The following is a 20,412-nucleotide window of genomic DNA, read 5'->3' as shown; positions in this document are numbered from 1 at the left end:
CCATGTGCCTGGAGAGCCCGCGGTGCCCCTGCTGGCCCCGGGGGTGCCGGGGGGCTCTCAGCTGCCCCTGCGCGGAGCGGGGCCCCGGGGGGCGGGAGGAAGCAGAGGTGTGCGGAGATCGGTACGGTTTACAAGAGTTTATTCAACTGGTTCTGACTTTAGTTCTACCGCGTGGGTGCTGAACAGTTACAAGCTCTTTCGGGTTCAGTTACAGCCAATCTAACGAAACAGACAAAGGAAAAAAAAAAAAAAAAGAAATAATTCAGAAAAACAATAAGAAAATCCACAACTTCTTCACGTGTCATTAAATATATTCATATATAATAACCATAATATATTAGTATGCATTGTAAAGAAACATCGCCCAAAGCCGTATGCAATGGTCATAACTAAACAACATTTACAATTCAAGATATTAACAGAAATAACCAAAAAAAACAAAACAAAACAAAACCAAAACCAAAAAAAAAAAAAACAACGAACACAGGTTTTGTGACAGGTCTGTGTGACCGGAGAGGAGCGGGTGTGCGGGGGGGACGGACACGACGAGACGAACAAAAACGAGACGAAACGACTCCTGTCGGGTGCTACCGTCGAGTGATGATTGTTTTGGCATTTCAGCTGCTTTCCGATCTCGCGCTGAAGGCGCCGCAGCCCCTTTGCCCCGTCCCAGCCCCTGCTCGTGCCCCCCCGGCCCTTTGTCACCTCCTTGGCCGTGGGACGGGGGCAGTTCGCGGGGGCCGAGGTGTGGAGCGTGCAGGGCAGGCAGTGGGGTGGGCGCCGTGGTTCCTGGGGGTTATGGTGGGGGTTTCCTCATTGCCCGCCCTGACTGCTGCTCCCCTGGCCGTGGCGGTGATGCTTAGGGGTGAGAGCTGGTCCCCGCTGGGTGACAGCCAGAGGTCCCCCCCCAGGATGTGTCCTGGAGCGGGGGAGGCTGCGGGGAGCAGCTGCATCCCCAGGTGCCCCGAAACTGGGGCATCCCGAGGGGAAGCGCACCAGCTGCACCAGCTGCTCCTGCAGGTCGGGCTTCCTGGGGGCACGGCTGGAACGTCTCCATTGGTGATCGCAGAACTCCTGCAGCCACCTCGGAGCGGGCTGGCAGTGGGATGGGGATGGGGGCACGGGGTCCCCGAGCTGCTCTTGCCCTGTGCAAGTCCCTCCTGAGCTGCTGGGCTCAGTGGGTGGCGGGCGGGCGGCGTTACCCCTGCTGCCTCCCAAACACCAGCATCAGTGAAAGGGCCAGGGCTCATCCCCAGGGGGGTGCTGGGGGGCACCCGGCACTCACTGGGCTGGGGAAGGGGCTGAGGGAGCGCGGGGTGTGCGGCATGGGCAGCCCCGAGTCCCCTGGCCTCACCTTCTGCTGTGTGGGTGAAGAAGAGATTTGGGGCTGGATCCGGCTGCTTTGGGGCTGTTGGGAGCAATGGGGTCACCTGCGGCTCGACCTGGCTAAGCGGGGACCAGGCTGCCCCAGGCATCCCCTGATGCCAGCTGGAGCTGAGCATCCGGCCCTGCTTTGGGGCTTTAGGCCTCCATTTGGACACCGAAGCTCAGATTTTGTCTTTCTTGGTGGCTTGGGTTCCCTTGGCTGCAAACCTGCTGCCCGTCCTTGAGCCCTGAAGTGAAGAAGACCGAGTCTGCCTGGAGTAAAGGGGGGGGGGGGGGCCGCTGCAGCTTGGGGGGGGGGGTCGCTCGGTGCCCCTGATTTTCTTGGTACCCCAGTTCATTTCTGTGGGGCTCTGTGGCTGGGGGGACTCTGTGGAGCTCGCGTCCTCCCTGCCGTGGCTCCAGCACGTGGTGCTGGCTGGGGCTTCCCTGGGAGCCCTCCCCTTTACACCTATTTACATGGCTGCCTCGCTTTATGGTAGTTTATGTCATTATATAAATATTGTCAATTGCTATAAAACAAGGCAAAACCACTGGAAAATGTCATAAAATGGATGTTTCCAAGTTTCCTAAAAGGAAAAATATCAGGGAGGTTTTGCTTTTCAGAGCAACTTAAATGTTTGCTTCTCCTCCAGGTACCTGGCCTGCCCTCCCCGCCTTTCCACCCCGGCTCTTGCTGCCACAGGGGCTCCGGCTGGGTGCTGAGCAGCTCAGCACCCCGTCTGCCTGCACCCTGCCCCGGGACGGGTGCCCCTGGGGTGGGAGATGGAGACGACGTGGCCACTGCCCGGCTTCAGGCATGAGGGGTTCGGTTGGGAACCCCTCTGGGCTGATCGGCTCCTCTCACCCCGGTGGAAGGGCAAGAGCAACCCAGGGAGCTGTGGTGGGCCAGACCTTGCCCCCACCCCACCCCCCCGGTCCCACAGGGCAGGCAAAGCCTTGGCACCCGCTGTCCGGCCTCCCCACGTCCCCGGGGGGCACCTGCCAGGGGCAGCCGGTGGCTCCCGAGGAAGCAGGGGCAGCGCCGCGCTGCCAGCCGGGGGCTCTGCTCCCAGCGTGTGCCTGAGGGCAGCAGCAGGAAGGGCCAAGCCCATGAAGGTATCGGGGTGGCCATGGCTGGAGACCGTGGTTACACTGGGGTGAGGGTTTCCAGAGCACCTATGGGATGCCAATTTTTTATTTTTTTTTTTTTTCTGGGTGTTTCCTTGGGTTATGAACTCCTTGAGTGGGAACCTGTGGCCAGGAGGGGACCAGGGCACGCGAGTGGCAGTTGCTACCTCAGGTGGGGCTCACTTGGTGCCCACGGGTGGGTGGCCTGGTGCTGTGGGATCAGCACGCGGAGACCTCGTCCTGCCCCAGGCCGTGCACTGCGGGGGAGCGTCGTGGCTGAGGAGCCCTGGCTGGGCCTCAGCGCTGAGCCTCCGCTTAGGTTCTTCTAAAGTTCTTCTTATGCTCAATCTAAGTGACCGCGTGTATTTTGGGGAGGGGGGCTCATTTCCAGCATCACTGTTGATTTGTTTTTTGCAGCCTCGGTGTTCCCAGCCTGGGCTTTGGCCACAGACGCTGTCAGCAGCCGTAAGCAGTTCGGTGTCTCCGGATCCTCCAGCCAAGGGGCAGCATCAGCAGCGCTGCACACCCGCGTCCCTCCTCCTCTTGCAGTGTTGTTAAATTGCCACGTCTGTGATTTTGCCGTTGGTAATCTGTTGTGTTGTGTTTTTTTTTTTTCCTTTTTTTTTTTCCTGGGATGTGAGGCGCCCGCCTGGCACGGCCGTGCCCCCCGACGCACGCACAGCGCCGCAGCTTTCCCCCGCGCCGGCCCTGCCCGCCCCAGCCCTACACAAAGCAGCATGCACACTCAGACTCTCACTCTCGCGCGCTCCATCGCCTTCTCCTCCTTTAGGCTTTCTTACACTTGCCCTTCTTCTCCCGCTGCTGGAACTTCCTGAGCCGCCGGGCCCACGTATCCCGCCACTGGATCACCAGGCTGGTTTTGTCCGCAATGATGCCGCTCTGGTCGGGAGAGTCCTCGTTGTTGCCCAGCAGCAGGTACTTCTTCATGGGCTTGATTTTGGGGCACTTGCAGGCTATGTCCTTGGAGTGGATCCACAGGGTCTGGTCTCCGCGCCGTATCCGGTTGCTGCCTTGTTTGTAGACAGAGATGATGTTGACCGTGAACTTCCACCAGTCGGCATTTTTTTCCGCTTTCAGGATGTGGATCTGGACAGCTGGAGGAAAAAAAGGTGGGAGGGGAGAGGAAAAGATGTTACAGCTTGTGCCGGTGGGAAGAGGGTGAATTCAGAGCCTTACCTAACGGTGTGGGAGAGGAAAAGGGAGCGACCAACGGGGTGGCTGCGTGAAGACAACCTCTGGCCTTGGAGGTTCACCAAGGGCAGCAGCAGCCGGGGCTGGTGGCAGAGGGGCCGCAGTCGCCAGGAGCAAGGCCCCCGGGTACCCCCGGACAGGCACACAGCTGCCCTATGGAGCATGGAGGCTGGAGAGGGGAGGCCGGGAGCTGCCCTACCCACGGCAGGGGCCTCTTCCCTTGAACCAACAAGCATGGAAAAAAGGACGAGCACCAACCCCAGGGATAGCTCCTGGCTGGAGCAGACCCAGGCCGGTCCCCATCTGGCCACAGGTTTCTGTGCAACCTCTCCAGCCCCTCCGCTCCCCTCCCCAGCCACAGGGCAACTCGACGCGTCTGCCCCAGGCCCCTAAGGCCGCCCCTGCTTTTAGGAGCGGATGAGCCAAGACCCGGAGCAGTGCACGGGGACTGGCCCCTGTCTCCACGCAGTCAGCGAAGGGAGGCAGGAGCGAGTTCTCAGCCCCTCTCCGCTCCCTGCCTTGCTCCTTCCCGAGGCACACCCTGCGTTACAGCATCCCTCCGGCCACCGGCATCCCCATGGGTCCCAGCACGCCGAGGTGCCAACATCCTGACCGAGGCAGGAGAGGGCTCTCTGGGGATCCACCACAGTGCTGCAGAGCTGGGGCGGTGGTGGGCGCTGCCTGCTGCTCGCACGGAGCTGAGAGCAAAGCGCTTGAGGGTGAGGATCAGGGGCTTATTCCAGAAGCCCCTGGAGCCAGTGTGGTTTTGTCCCAAGGGGCAGACCCAGGCTGCAGCCCTGGTGGCCCAGTGCAGGCTGGGGTGACCTCTGCCAGCCTTCCTCCTCCTCCTCTTCCTCCTCCAACCCTGCTGGCCGTGTCCATGCCTCCCACATGCTTGCAGCCGCGCTGCCGCCCATAAACACGCAGGTTCTGCAGCCTGGGCTCCCAGCTGCAGGGAAGGACGGGGATGTGTCCCCACGAGGCCAGCGGAGCTCCTGGCCCCACCGCCGGTGAGGAAGAGGAGGCGCAGGGCCAGAGGCAGCTCCCGGTGCGCAGCCTCCTGCAGCTGCCCACAAACCTCCGGCCGCTGCCTCCGGCGGGGTTAAACGCTCGTCTCCTCGCTCAGCGTCGGCTTCCAGGAAAATGGCATCATCACCGGGCAGCGGCCGCGCAGCCCTTGCATTTCTTCACTCATTGTGAGGCGAGGGGGACCGGGAGCAGCAGGGATGGAGGGGACGCCGCCGGCCGGGGCTCCAGTGCTGGCTGGGAGCCGGGGGGAGGTGGCACCGCTGGGGCTGGCGCGTGCGGGAGGCGCAGCCCTGCTGCATCTTCACTTCTCCTCTCTAGTCCCACCACAAAACACTTTTTGACCGAACCTTTGAGCCTTTACACTTTTTTTCCGCCTCCCTTCCATCCCTGGCACAGTCTCATCCCCTCTGCCCACCTCTCCCAGAAGCTGACCCCAACCCAGGTGGGTGCAGTCCCGAGGGCAAAAATTGCCATAGGGAGAAACAAGCTCAACAAAACAGAAAAGAGAAGAAAAAGAAAAGAAAGAAAAAAGAACCAAAAACAGTGATGTGAATTTTACCCCATTGATCAGCTGCAGGTCAGCGTCCCCCCTTGCTCTAAAGCTGCAGTGTGCAGACTGATTTCCAGCTAGGAAAGGCGGGGGGGCTGCAGAGCTGCGCAGCCCAGCAATGCTTTTTAACACATTGCAAAATATATATACATATATTTTCTTTCAGAGCATGTCATGGATGCCAGATGCTTTCATTAAAAAAAAAAAAAAAAGGAAGAAAGAAAACAACCCTGAGCTCTGACCATGTATTTCCCAGTCTGGTGTGAAGGTAACAAAATGTGAAGATCAGCCAATTTTTATTTTTTGGAAACAAATCTTTCCAAAAAAGCTTAAACCTTTGACCTGCCTGGGTCCACACTGACAAAATGGAGAAAATGAATGAAAAGGAACCGGGGAGAGGTGGCTACAGGAAACTCTGCTCTAACACACACAGTCTGTATTTTTTTGATGTCAGGGCCCCGTCTTTTTTTTTTTCCCCCTTTATTAATGAAGTGGAAGGAGTGAAAGCTTAGGTGAAGGCTTGGCTGGCAGCGCCGCAGCTGCGTTCCCTGACAGCAAGTTTTATGCCCTCAAAGTCTGTGTCTAGGACACACGGCTTGCCCCGAGCTGGAGCCCTCGAGCTGCTGCCCGCAGGACACCGGAGCTCTGCAGGGCCGGGAGCTGCAGCCCGGCTGGGTTTGGGTCCGACCCTGTGCGCTCAGGGGTTTGCAGCACCCCTGGAGAAGCCTCGGTGGTCTCAGAGCTGAAGCTCGGGGTGAATTGCCCCGGGGATTTTGGAGGATGGGGACTCCATCATCTCCCAAGGGATGTTGGAGATGCCAGGAGGAGGTTTGGCAGCTCCTGGGCTGGCTCCATACCTCCCCCTGGGAAATCCCATGGGATTTAGGCATCTGGGGGGCTCACTGCCTCGAGGCTGGCTTCAGCCCGTGGGGTTGTCCTTCTCCTGATGCCTCCTTCTCGCTTGCCTTTGCCCACATCACGCTGCGGCGGGCGAACAGCGCTCACACACTGCCACGGGAGCCCGCTGAGGCCAGGGAAGGTGCCGGGGGCAGCCCAGGGCAGGTGCTGGGGGCGAGGAGCTGCCTGGCTCTCATCCCTTAGCCCTGCTCTGCCCCATCACCAGCAGTGACGCTGAGCTGTAAATCCTACCTCGCAAATCGCATTCCCCAGTGTGGTGCACGGGAGGCTGTGCCCACGCTGTGCTTCTTTTCTAAGAGAAGGCTCCTGAGGTTCCCAGGGCTGCGGGAAGGGCAGGAGGGTCCCAGTGCCACCGGGCAGTGCCACGAGGCAGTGCCACCAGCACGGCTCAGCCCCAGCCCCGGTGCTGCCCAGCGGCTCCAAGCCTTGGACGGGAGCCGCCAGCCACAAGAAAGCGCCAGGGACCGGCTGCCACCGATGGAAGCAGGGGGAGGAGGATGTGATGATTTAGGAAACTGACCCCAAACTGTCGAAACTGCACGTCCGAGGACAGCCACATAAAGGCTGAAAGAAAAGCAGCACCCCCAGGGCATTTGGAGACCATGAGTCAGGGGACCAAAATTATGAGATTGCAGAATAATAGTGAAGCTGATTTTTTTTTTTCTCTCTCTTTTTTTCCTTAATTTACTTTTAGGGTTTATCTTAAACTTGTTTCAGGCTTGGCCCTGCCAAAACAGACCCTGGACCGGGCTATGTGGACAAACCCGAAGCATCCACGTGTAGGCACAGGGCACCCTACACACAGGAAGAGCATCCTACACGCAGACCCAGAGCATCCCGAGCACAGCCCCAGGAGCTGGAGCTTGGCAGAGCCGCCAGTGACCGGGAGCGCTGCTGAGCCAGGGCAGAGCCTGGGGGAGCACAGGGATGGCTGTTTGGGGATGGAAAGCACTGGGTCCTCCCCCACTGGAGCAAAGTGCTATTTTTTTTTTATATATTTTTAATTTATTTGGCATGCGGCACTGCGCCTTGCCTGCTCTGGTTGCCAGTTTCCTACCGGTTTAATATCAGAGATTTATGGCCCTTAATCCCAGCCGGGCGTGACCCGGCCGGGCGCGTTCCCCTCCTGCGGGGCCGTGGCCGAGCTCAGGGATGCAGTTTTGGGCCGGGATGTCCCAGCCCTTCACCGCCATGCCAGGGTCGGGTGATCCATCCCTTACCGTGCTGCAGGCTGGGGGCAGCCAGCACTGCGCATCCCCCGCCGTGGGGTTTTTACACGCACTCGGGTTTCCCCCCACGTTTCATTTTGGAGCTGCCTTTTGAAAACACATTCTGCTTTTTTCCACCGACCCCTGCCAAGCTGCCTCTCGACAAAGGGGGTGACTAAGTGGAGTCTCCGTGAAAGGAAGGATTTTTTTTCCAAGAAAGGGCGAAGCGAGCGGATGAGCTCACCTTTCAGCCCAGGATGCGTGCCCACCACCCCCCGGCAGGGAGCCGCTCCCCAGCGAAATGCCCCGGCATCGATGGTGCAGGGTCTGGCCCCGCAGAAAAATAGGGACCTGGGGATCGGGGTGGGGGGAGATTGGGATTAAAAAGGGCTGGGTTTGCTTACTGCAGCCTCTCACCTGGCTGGGATTAACCACAGTGCCCGGGCAGGGGGAAAGCCCCCAGACAGGGCTGGAAGCAGAGGCACCGAGCGAGCAAGGGATGCTCATGACAGACACCCGGCAGCGGAGGGGCTGCAGGCAGAAGCACCAATCACCTTTTCTAATAAAAATAATCCCCTTTCCAGAGCAGAAATAAAAGCGCTTTGGGGTCATGGGGGACATCTCCATCCTCCTGCAGTAAAGCTGTGCTGCAGCCGGGCACAGCCATGGTGCACAGTGATGCTCCCCGCTCCCCCAGCTCTCTGCTGGCCTGATTTTTACTGCCCAGAGCAGCAGCCCCCTGCTGCCAGCCCCCTGGGGGCTGAGCGACCCCTGCGCTCTGCCAGGCAGCCCAAATAAACCCAGACAGGGATTTTCTGCTTCTGCTGTTGTCTGACCCCCCCTCCTCGAAATCTCCCAGCCTGCCCTCTCCATGCACTGTTTCACTCCAAATATTTGCACCAAATTGATCTTGCGGGAAAGAGCCAATTTAAAAAAAGAAAAAGAAAAAAAAAAAGAAAAAAGCAACAATACCAAAAACAAACAGATAAGAAAAATAAATAAGGGAAAATATCCCCTTTGAATCCCTGAATGAACGAGGGAGCTAAAAAGCCCCATTGAGGAGCGTGGGGCGGATGATAGCTTCCCGATTGAGCCTGCGGGAGAAGTAACTCTGTTCAAGCTAATTAGGGCCTTTTAGGACATTCAGCGTGGCGATGCTGGCGTAACGGTGAGGAAAAGAGCCTCCTAATTGGCTTCCTGCTGGGGTGTCAGTCAGAAAGTCTTTATTATCCCCCCTTGTGCACCTTTTCAACCCTTTCTTCCCTCCTGGCTCTGCTGAAGGCATGGGCTACAGGCACAGCACAGGGGCTGTGCCGCAGCATCACTTCTCCTGCAGCATCACTTATCCCATAGCATCAATCATCCCATAGCATTGCGTACCCTGAAGCACTGCTTGTCCCATAGCATCACTTATCCTGCAGCATCGATTCTCCCATAGCATCAGTCATCCCATAGCATTGCCTAACCTGCAGCATTGCTTATCCCATACCATTGTTTATCCCATGGCATCACTTATCCCGTGGCATTGCCTACCACGCAGCATCACACATCCCCTCCCTGGCCAGGCTGCAGCTTTGCTCTCTGCTCTGGAAAAAGTGAATCTGCTGTGGCCATCTCCTATATGGGACCATCCCGGTGTCCCCACCTTGCACCCACTCCCCCAGGTAGGTGGCTTTGGCCACTTTTCCTTCTGAATCAGCATTGCTGCTTGATAACAGACACCAGAAAGTCTCGTATCCCGTACAGGCTCCTGAGATGCCTTCCTCTCACCAGGTCCCAAGGGGCTGCTGAAGCGCAGAGCTCACCTTACAGCCACAGACAAAACCAAACACAAGATTTCAGCCAAGCACAACCAACGAGAACCAACACAGCTTGGCTGGAAAATGTGGCTCCGTTTGGATGCATTTACCTCTTTTCCTCATCCAAACACCCATGGCTGATCTGAATCAGCCTACCAAAGACAGACTCACTCCCTGCAAGTATCCTCCAGTCACCTGGCTGCAAATGCACCAGTGTGAGCTCAACCCCTACAGGACATGGGTGAAGAAATAAAATAGTGCCGGTGCCACGTGTTGGAAACGTGGTTGTGCCTATCAGCCAGCAGAGAATCCACCTATGAGCAACCCAATGCCTGTAACAGGATGGTGCTGAGCATCACTCCTGGCACAAGGTTCAGATATTTGCCTCCAAGCCCAGTGTCTTGCCCCAGCTCTTGTGGAGCCCCTGGGACATCCCTGTGGGCATCTCATCCCTGCAGGCATCTCATCCTGTGGGTATCCCTCCCCTGTGGGCATTCCAGCTGGCAGGGGCATCTCTGTGGGCAGGGGCTCGCCCCAGGAAGGCACGTGGAGGCCAATGAATGGGAATTTGTTCTGCTGGCACCACCAATTCCCCAGCACGCAGAGCTGCTGCCGTGAGTGTGCCTGGGGAGAGAGGAGGAACCTGCACTGTGGGGCTCTGTGATGCAGATGGGATGCCATTTTCTGCATTGTAGCTTGGGAGGGAAATTATCTGTAGGGATAGATGCACACACACACGTATATTTGCACGTATATACATATATAGCATATATTCCTCTGCTCCAACTTTTCCAGGTGGGTCCCATTCCCAGTGCTGGGGATGGGGACGGGCCACCTGCCCGGGGCTTCCCTGACCACCTCCTCCATGGAGCCACCAGTGAGCACTTGGGTGCCAACCCTGCTGCTGGTGAGCCGGGAGAATAGGGCTGGGCATCGCCGTAGCCCTGCAGACACCTGGGGGCGAAGACACCTGGCCTGTGGCTTGGGGCTGTCCTAACACCTGCATGGGGCCGAGCATTCCCAGCCAGGGATTCATCTCCAGACCTAACCAGAGGCAAACCCCGAGGTGCTGGCAGCACGGGAAGGGGCCGGGATGGGTGCGCAAGGGCTCGGTGAGGGCAACTCACCATAGTCTTTCTTGCAGTACTTCTTCATGTTGATCTTCAGCTTCCCCTTGGAGGCTTTGCAGTATGAGTCACAGTCTGCAGGAGAGAGAGGGGGAGGGCAAGAAAACATTAACAAAACAAATTAGCCTTAAAATGAAAAAAAGGCTGGGGATGGGGGGCTGGCTCAAAGCTGCAGCCTGCAGTGAATGCACAGCGTGCCTGTGATATCCATCTGCCAGGCCCCCGTTGGGTCGTCTAAGGGGGCTTTGAGAAAACCCTTCCTTTCTAAAGAAAGCTGCTCACAAAGGCAGCGTCCTCCGCGCCTCCCCCAGCTCGGCTTCCCCGGCCGCCTCTGTCTTCCTGGGAGACCCTGGGGCCTCCCTTATTGTGCCACCCAGGGCTTTTGAGAGCCACACAAATTCCCCCTGTTCTCCAGCTCCGTGCTGGAGCCTGCCCGGAGCCCACAGAGGCCCCATTGTCACCCCTAACCCGGGCCGGTGTCAGCCTTTGGCATTCATTGCCGAGAGATTCGGGCTGGGGTCACCCCCTGACAATGCGGGTCAGAGAGGAAATTAGCAGCCCATGAAGCATTAGCAAAGCCTTTTGGTGTCCACTCTAGTGAAGTGTGCAAATAAAATGCCCCAGTAGGAACGCTCTGCTCCCAATGGGCCCCACCGCTGTGACACGATGGCTGCACGCGGGCAGCCCGGCGGGAGCTGGCACCGTGGCCTGGAGCCGGGCCATGAGGCCACGGGGACACTTGGCACGGGGCGAGGTTGGGCAGCGTCACGGTGGTGATGACCCAGTGGCACCGTGGCCTGGCGATGGCATGGTGGCAGGGGATGTGACATGACGGAGTAGGCCCCAGCATCACGGCTGCCTGGTGGATGTGATGTCTCTGCACAGCCCGTGGCTCCTGGCCACCCATGGGTGCTGCAGGCAGGTCCCCAGCACCAGGGCAAAACCTGTGGTCAGGGGAAAATGGGACACACTGGCCCCAGTGTGACAGCGATAGTAGTCAGGTGCCAACCTCTCCTGACTGCACATAGCTTCTCCACAGCCTTGGGACCAGACATGGGACCCTGCTGAGATGCCACCAAGCGGCCCCAGGGCTTGGTGAGCAGGACAGGTGCTGTCAGCGGGGCAAGGCTGGCACCCCACAGCCAGTGGGTGTGGGACAACCCCGCCGTGCCCCATGCTGCGTTGGCAGTGCCAGATCCAGACCCTCACTCACCCATACAACGCCCCGAGATCCCCAAGGCTGTCCTCCTGCAGGCCGTGACCCACAGCCCCAGGGAGGAGCCGTGCAGTGTCTCCCCCCGTGTGTCCCCCACCACACGGCCGTGTCACACCAGGCTGCATGCACCCAGGCCCAGCATTGCTCAGGGCCCTGTTCCTCCTGTCCCACGGGAGCACAAGAGGCAGGACCAAGAGCTGACATGAAGTGGGCTGGGAGGGGAAACTGAGGCACTGAGCAGGAGGAGGCTACACGGCTGTAGCGGCTGTAGCAGCTGTAGCATTTCCCAGTGATATATACGGATATTGGCTATTCCATAAAATATGGAATGGGTATTTCATCAAAACCATAACTGAGGGATTTGCTAACAAGGCCCCGACCATGCCTGCTCCTCAGAATGCTGCCGTGGGCCGTGGCTGCCTGGTGTCACAGAGCCCAGGGAACAGAACTGCCCCTGACCCAGCTCACTGGCAAGCTGCCCCCAGCCATAAAGACAATAAAGGAAATAAACGTGAGCACCGCGGCCTAGCAGCCTGGGGATTCTTTCCCTCGCTGGCTGAGTGGGGACGGATGGGTGACCGGCCACAGGGCAGCTTCGCAGGGCAGCCAGCGCTGTGAGAGCTTTGTGGTCACGGAAATCACAAGGACAAGAGCCTGATTCTCCTCAGGCACAGAAATGGTGCGGCTCTATAAATGTTCATCCGTCCTGCTGCATCACAGAAGGGAACAGTGCCGTACGGCTCTACAGAGAGAGGGACCAGGGCAGGGCCAGTGGCCAGGAGCCAAACAACCCCAAATCGCTTCAGGTCCTCTTCCCATGGAGGCATCCCCAGCCGCACCTGAGCTCCTACATCCCTCTGCTCCCACCACGACATTCCCACTCTGCCCAAGGCTGCAGACCCACACAACCCCTCCCTAAAATGGGTGAAACCACACAGTGCCAGCAGAGCCCTGACCGTGCTCTTGCAGGTACCAGTCTTGCTCTGCCTTTCTCTTTCTCCTTCCCCTTCCCCTTCACCCAACCCCACAGGCAGTGCCAGAGCCTCAGCTGCTTTAAATCGAGCTTGCTGTGGCCAGAGCCAGCTGCTGTAGATCAGCGTGACTCGCAGGGGTGGGGTATCTGCCCTGCTTCATTGCCTCCCTGTGGGGGCTGCTCCTGCCTCCTGGGCCATGTGCAGCTCCCCACGGCCTCTCTGGGACCAAACTGAACATTTAGGTGAAGTCCCCAGTTTGTGTCCCCTGCAGTGCTGCAGGTGGGGGTGATGCTGCGCGCTCACCCCTTGCTCAGGGCAAGTGCACGGTGGGGGTGTCACAGGTCATCGCGTCATAGCCCCTGGCCAAGACCTGCTGCTGCCATCAGGGGACATCTGGACAGCTGGGGACCTGCTGGTGGAGCGGCCAGTCCCCTGATGGCAGGGGACAGCAGAGGCTGGGGCAGGGGGGCAGCTGTGAGGGGAGGAGAGGCGTGATGTGCCCATGGCTGGAAGGCTCCATGCGCTCCTGTGGCAACTCAAGCACCTGTATGTGGGATGCACTTGTTACATGAGATTCCTCTAGGACTTGTCCCCAAATCCTTCCCTGCTTCAAGCCTACAGAGTCCCAGGGCTTTCCTGGGACCCCCACACCTCTCCAAGTCCCCCCTAGCCTGTGTCTAGGGGACCAGGACAGCCCCAGCACTGCGATGTGGGAACACTGGTGCGCTGTGATCCAGGCCCCCTCCTGCTCCCGGCCCTCTCTTCCCTGCATGGCACGAGTACTTCTGTGCAAAACCCTGTTTTAGCAATGCAAACCCAGAGCACAGCCAGATCTAATTGCTTGGACATTTTTTAGGAATCAAAGCACTTTTCTTCTACATTTAATCCTTGATTATATATATATATTTTGAAAAGCTGAAGATTGTCACGTGGCTTTCCTATTCCAGCTCCAAATTTTTGCAACCAAACTCAGAGAGACCCAGAGGCTCAGCAGAGGAGGACGCAGCCGTCCCACGCCCCGCAGTGTTTCTCCCTCTGAGTGATACTTTTCCTGCCCTGCCGAGCGGTGCTGCCGCTCCCGAAACACTGCAAACCGCAGGGGCCGCATCCTGCACCGCCCCGCCGGGTCCCCAGGGCACCGCCAGGCACCTCCTGGCGAGGAAGCCCAAATTTTCTGAGTTTCCCAGATAAATGGCAAGAGGGGAAAGAGGCTGCAGGCTGCTCACGAGGACTGGGAGCAGGTGGTGGGCGGCTGTTTCGTGTCCGTGGCAGCTTAGTAAAATGTGTCAGCAGAGCGTTCAGCAGCTTTGCAGCTCGGCCCATCCCCTTGATATAACTAATTCTCTGGCTGAGCAAAGAGTTTTCACAGCTAAACACCTTCATTTTGCTTAATTCTTTTTTTTTTTTTTTTTTTTTTTTCATTTTTTTTTCTTTTCTTTTTTTTTTTTTTTTTTTTTTAAGTTGCATTTATTTATTTATTTATTTATAATTTTCTTCGTTTTGTGGGGATTGCTTTAGCAGTGCAGGGCTGGGGCTGTCTGCATGACACCGAAAGCTGTAGAAGAGCCCAGCACCGGGGTCCTGCTTGCCCCCTGCTATTGCACACCCCCTGCTTGGGACTGGGCCCGCTGGCTGCCCCTGGGGTGGGTGGGACGAAGGCGCCGGGGCTTGGTGCTGCCTGCCCTGGGAGCAGCCGCGCGGGGCTGCAACTTGCTGCGCTTGCAGTTCCCAACCGATTGCTAAGCCCCTGCGAAAGCCACATGTCGGGAACGGAAATGAAAGGCCCCTTGGTTCTGACATGATAGAGCGATTAAAGCCACATTTCTTGGCCCGGGTACCTAACTCAAAACGCAGATATAAGGCTTCGAGCCCCCGGGGGATTTGGATTTCTAATCCCAATTTATACAGCTAAATTCCGATTGATTTCCCCCAGGTAGGGCCCTAAATACCTTTGTGGGCTGACATCCAGCATGGAGGTGTCGTGGCTCAGGAAGGAATCCCCGGCCTTGACATCCTGGCTGTAACACTTCTGCGGCTGAGGGGAGACACTTGTCCCCCTTCTGCATGCCCCTGAGGGGCCGCGGGTCTTGCTGGGGCTCTGGGTTGAGCTCGCGGTGTCCCCCTGTCCTCTTTGTACCAGGTGGGATGGGAGAGCGTGCTGTGATCTACCTTCAGGATGATGGTGTGGGTCCAAATGTGAAATCCCAAATCTGGGAGCCCATCATGGGACAGAGCAGAGCTGGGAAATTTGGAGACCAGCAGAAATTGGCCAGAAATCTTCCGCTGGGTGATGCTGGGGCACTGCAGCACCCCTGCGAGGACCAGTGCCTGAGCTGTGCTTGCACTGGGGCTGCTGGGGGCAGTGACTGTGGGGAATGTGACTGCATCCTGGTCTTTGCTTCCTCTAGGCCAGCCTGTGTTTGGAAAGGCCAGCTCCAGTGCAGAATTAAAATTCCCCTCCGCAGACACTCCAGACCTGTGGCCCAGCACTTGCACTGCTGCTTCCTCCTCTTTTCGACCAGCCCTTGAGGCTGGGGGGGCTCTGCCCACACTTGAGGGATGCGGCTGTCATCTCCGCACTAAAATCCACGCCCAGGGATGGACGTAAAACCCTCCCTGCCCAGGGGATGAAGGCGGATAGCTCTCTGCTGCAGCTCCGTGGGCTCTGGCAGCTGAAGATGCACCCCGGGGGGTCAGGGAACCCCAGCGTTCGGATGTGGTCCATGCCCAGAGTCAATGACGACCTCGAGCAAAGCCTTGCTATGGCTGCTGTCTGCGTCAAGAAGTTTCCTGAGCCCATCCAGCACCCACAAAACTCTTCCTGTGCTCCCATGGGATGCCTGGCCACTCGGCAGGTCTGCAGGGCTTTGCACTGCCGTCACCAAGGGCTCCCCCCAGCTCCTCGGCCTGCAGAAATAAATCTCCAGCCCTGCTTGCAGGCAGCAGCTTCAGCTGGAGGATGAGCTTGCTGAGAGGCAGCATGAGGGGGGAGCCAGCCTCTGGGCAGGGGCAGAGGCATTGTCCCTGCTCCTTGGCTGGATGTGTGCTCAGGTGGGTGCTTGGTGTGCTCGAAGGGAGGAAAACATTTCTAGGAGCCATCCCACAGCATCCCCAAGGCTGGTGGAAGCTGGACTGTAGGAACTCCGGAGCTCCCAGGTGATGAAGTGCAATCCAAGACTGGCCAGCAGCAGGACAGGAGATGGTGATGCTGTGCTGGGGCTGGTGCTGAGTGTTTTCAGTGCCTTTGGCTCCCGGACTCCTGGACATTTCCCTGGATGACCATGAAATCCTGGTTCACTTCCTCCAGCTTTGAAGCTGCCCATTGCTTCCATCCCAAATAATTATTTTAACATCTCCTCCATCAGTCTCGGTGAGCGGCTGTTAGAGTCGTTTTGGAGAGTGCCAGTTCTGCCGGCCAAACACGCTGGCTCTGGACCAGTTTTGAGCTCCTGGCTTTTGACCACGCATCCCAAAGGAGGGGAGGCTCCGGAGGAGCCCTCTCCTTGCAGAGGAGCACCCGTGGGACCTTCCCTGTGTAACGGGTGGCAGGGGGTTCCCTGAGTGGATCCCACAGTCTGTAACTGGGATGGATGCTGTAATTTAACGTGGGCCAGACTCCACTTGGAGGCTTTGTCTCAGAGCTGCCTTCTTGAAAGTAAAAGCAAACTTCAGGCAGAGAGCCCCTCCTGGGTGCTTTAGCATTGGGATCGCCTCTCCTGCGCTCTGCTGCTCTCCTGGTGTGGCCATGGACCGAAGCAGGGGACTCTTGTCACCAAGGTGGCTGTTTGTCCCCCACCTGGCAATGACCCTGCCAAGGATGCCCGTTGTGAATGCAGCCCCTCAGCTGGTGTTCTTCATTGTTGAGCCCTAGCAGCTCCCAGCAGTTTGCAAACCTTGGATGAGCTGGGACTGGGCTGCTCACATCACACACATTGTGTGGCCTGGGGAGCGGTCCCCAGAATCCTAAATCCCCCCCAGCCCGTGTCCAGGGATCCGAGGGCCCGAGCCTGCACGAAGGGTCTGCACGAAGCACGCCTCAGGCACTGGGTTGTGTTTAACCCCGCAGCTCTGCTGGCAGCAACTGCAGCGCCTGCAGTCAGCAGGGGCTGGAGGGCACCCAGGGGGGTGGCTGGGGGGGCTTGGGCTGAAGGTGGAGGTTCAGGGGGGGGGGTGTCTGTGACCAGTCTGCTCTGCGGACAGGGGCAGAGACACCTGTGTGGGCACGACAGCACCTCCTGGTCCCCAGAGTGGTCTCAGGAGTGCTTTGCCCCATCACACTTGTGCGGGGTGCTGGGGCCGTCCCTGCCCATAATGAGCACAGCACCACAGCAGGGAGATGTGCCACCCCCATACAGGCAGGAAAAATGTGCTGAGCAGTCCAGGATAGCCACCTTTCTCTTTCCCTGCACCTTACGGAAAACTCTGGCAACAGATGTGCAAAGTCTACACTACAGCAGAGCCCCAGGCAACTTGGGACCAACTGCAGTGACCCAAGCCCTGCCCCACATCCCTGCCTGCCCAGTGCTGCACACCTCAGCCGGGGCCACCAGCCTGTCCCTGGCTGTGAAGGACCCATCCACACAAAACAGCCCCTCTTTAGGAGCCAGGCTGCTCCGTAGCTGGGCTGGGGATGTGCTGCACCGTGCCGGGGCTGAACGCGCCCGTCGGGCAGGGCAGCCCCGCACAGGGGGAGCAGGATGTGCGGCCCGCAGGCGCTTCCAGCGAGGATAGCTGCCCAGCCTCTCCCTTGGAACAAGAAGGTGCAAATGAGCCCACAGAAGCCTCCTTTCTTCCGGCTGAACAAGATTGATTGGAAAACAAATTGGCGCAAATAAAGCATGTAATTAGATTAAAGCCTCTCGCCTGGAGCAGCCAGGAGGGAAAGCGGGGACTGGGAGCATTGCAGCACCCACGGCCCCGTTCCCAGCACCACCACGGGTCTGGCGCCCATGGGTCCACGCGTGGTTCTGCCCCAGGACCCCCTCCATGGGCTGGGGACGGTTTGCTGCCTGCTTCTTCAGCTACCTGCCTCCCATTTGGGGATGGTAAGGAATGGTCCCGAGGCTTTTTAGGGCATTTTGAGATGGCTGCACATAGCAGCCTGGCTGCATGAGCATCCCAATCTTTCCCAGCCCTGCAGGGAGCAGGTGGGCAACCTGAGGCTGCGGTGACACACCGAGGACAGCCCAGCTGTGCCAGAGAATAAACCCCTGGAAGGCAGCACACGGACACGGAGCTTCACGGCACACTTGCCCCTGCATCCTCCTCTCCTGCAAGCAGCCGCAGCCAGGACTGGCGGTGCCCTGGAGCAAACCAGAGCCAGCCCCAGGCCATGCAGGGGATGCTCTGTCCCTGCTGCAGAGTTGTCCCCTGCCTCCACCACTGACAAACTCCAGGGTCACCACCCCACAGACACAGCCCCACCGAGAGCTGCAGCCGAGATGATTGAAGGCATTCATAGGAAACTGTCCTCGGCAGCGTCGGCCACCCTATAAATTCCCAGCCTGGTGGCAGCTCCCTGGCTGGATGGGTGCTGTGTGGGACAGGGTGTCACCATGTCACCAGAGCTGGGACAGAGCAGGCTTTGCTCTGGGGGACATGTGGCAATGAGGAGCCAGAGCTGGGGACACTTTGCTTCACCAAGGGGGAACTTCTGGAAATGTCTCAGGAAGGGGAGAGACACAGTTCATTTCACTTCAGAAATATTATTAATTTAGATGTGTTTCATGCTGAGCTTGCAAGTCCCGGCTCTGAAGCTCGTGGCTTGGCCAAAATGCCTAGCCCTTGTGGGCACCCGGGTCCTGCCAAGGGGCAGTAGGATGGTCCCCGAGGTGGCAGGGTCCCAGAGCTGGGGATGTGGGGGTGCAGGGATGTGGGTAAGGAAGGATGAGGGGATAGAGGGATGTCAGGATGCAGGATGTTGGGATGCAGGGACGTTGGGATGCAGGATGTTGGGTTGCAGGGATACAGGGATGCAGGAAGCCCTGCGGTGGAACTGTAGGAGTACCATACAGTTGTGCATAAAGCTTCTCTGCATTTCAGCAGTTGCTTTTCTTTTCAGACATTCAGAAATATTTTGAAGTGACCAGAAGTTTCTTCCCTGGAAGCCCCTCGCCCCTCATTGTGCTCATGGCCATTCACTGCGGATCTCCATGAGAAACCTCTTTTCAGCAGGGCGCTGGATGCTGCAGCCGATCCAGCAGTCAATCAATCACACAGTCAATCCATCACCTCTCTTACAGCCTGAGACAAGCAAGAGAATACCCACGCAGGCCTGAATTAATTACTCATTTGGACTGCTACAAAGCTGGAGCCCCCCAGACTGAGGCCAGATTTACAGCGGGGCAACCAAAATGAGCATTTTGTCTCCGGAGCCCCATGCCCTGCTCCAGCCGGTCCCTTGCTCTGCTGATCTCCTCCAGATGTGTGAGCCCATCAATCTTCAGCCAGACCCTTTCACACTGCATTTGCAAGGCGCTGCGTTAGGGTGGTTTTGTTTTCCTTCTGTTTGCCTCCGATAAAGGAGACCTGCCAAGGGCCAGCCTCTGGCAGGAGCCTGCGCTCCTGCTCTCCTGCCCAGAGTCCCCCTCCTGGCTCCGTGCAGGGGCCGTGGCAGCCTGGCTGCCCTGACGGGGTCGTAGCTGCTGGGCCAGGCACCCAACAGGTCCCCAAGGGCTGGGGAGGTGACGTGGAGGGGACATGACCACATGCTGGGGCTTGTAGTGGGCACTGGGTCCTGCAGAGAGCAAGGAGCTGGGTGCTGGCTGCCTCCTCCTATGGCACCCGCTGTGTTTGCCCCTGAGCATCCAGCACCAGGAGACCTTTACCAGCTTCTCATGGGGCTGGGGCCAGTCTGGCCATGGGGACAAGTGCTGGGGAAGGGGCCAGGAGCAGCGCCTTGGCCCCGTGCCCTGTCCCACCCAGGGGCTTTGCATGATGCCCGTGGTGCGGCTGCATGCTGGCCTGTCCCGAGCGCCCCTCGCAGATGTAGTGGAGGCAGCTGGCAGCTCACGGGGCCTTGACTCCTTCTTTCCAGCTGCTGCAGCTCATTAGAAGGAGCTGTGGTACATTTAATCCTTTCCTAATATCACTTTTCCCCTGAAGCTGTTGCCGCAGGGACGATGGCAGTGTTTATGTGACCATGAGCAGGGGTCAGTGGTCCACAGCCTCCGCTTGGGATGGAGATGTTGGACCGAAAAGACCAGGTTCCCACGGGGACGGATGGGTACAAACTGACCGGGAGGCTGGAAACGAGGTGGCTCCCAGCAGCCTGAGCCCTGAAAGTCAAATTCACAGCAAATGGCCTGACTCATCCCCAGGGAGCACTTGGTGGAGATTTGCTGCGGTGATGAGACTGCCGGTGGCAGCAAGACTGGATAAAATTTGGGGATTTCACCCCAAAGCCCAAGTGTGTAATTAGGGAAAAGCCATGGGAGGGGGTTGGAGGCACCTGGGATGCTCCCAAAACTGGGACATAGTGTAGCTGCTGGCAGGTCCCAGCCATGCAAGGCACACAGCGAGTTCCCCAGGGGAACAAATGCTTTCAAGTCAATGTTTTCTACTATTTCCTATAAAGTTTCTATTTTCCCGGCCCGAAGCCATAACCTTTGCATGTGTTTTTTCTAAGAGAGCCAGAGAATCAGGAACAGCCTTGAAAGGCTCGGACAGCCGGCAGGATTTGTTGGTGGGTTTTTCTTTCTTTCTTTCTTTCTTTCTTTCTTTCTTTCTTTCTTTCTTTCTTTCTTTCTTTCTTTCTTTCTTTCTTTCTTTCTTTCTTTCTTTCTTTCTTTCTTTCTTTCTTTCTTTCTTTCTTTCTTTCTTTCTTTCTTTCTTTCTTTCTTTCTTTCTTTCTTTCTTTCTTTCTTTCTTTCTTTCTTTCTTTCTTT

General features: G+C 57.8%; 1 protein-coding gene across 2 annotated transcripts in view; it reads right to left on the bottom strand.

Annotated features, from left to right (window-relative positions):
- Positions 1-122: 122 nt before the first annotated feature.
- The window catches only part of NTN1 (netrin 1), an 85,514-nt gene continuing 65,224 nt past the window's right edge, over positions 123-20,412 (bottom strand). For both annotated transcript variants that reach the window (XM_035342499.1, XM_035342498.1), the window contains 2 exons: positions 10,337-10,411; positions 123-3,608 (listed from right to left, as the gene is read on the bottom strand). In XM_035342499.1, the coding sequence (XP_035198390.1) occupies positions 3,280-3,608; positions 10,337-10,411 (404 nt within the window). In that variant the 3' untranslated portion in view covers positions 123-3,279. The remainder of the gene's footprint in view (positions 3,609-10,336; positions 10,412-20,412) is intronic.

The sequence above is a fragment of the Oxyura jamaicensis genome, chromosome 18, assembly GCF_011077185.1.
Source record: "Oxyura jamaicensis isolate SHBP4307 breed ruddy duck chromosome 18, BPBGC_Ojam_1.0, whole genome shotgun sequence".
NCBI classification, from domain to species: Eukaryota; Metazoa; Chordata; class Aves; order Anseriformes; family Anatidae; genus Oxyura; species Oxyura jamaicensis.
Note: the sequence above shows the minus strand (reverse complement) of the source record. Positions and strands in the feature narration are given on the sequence as shown.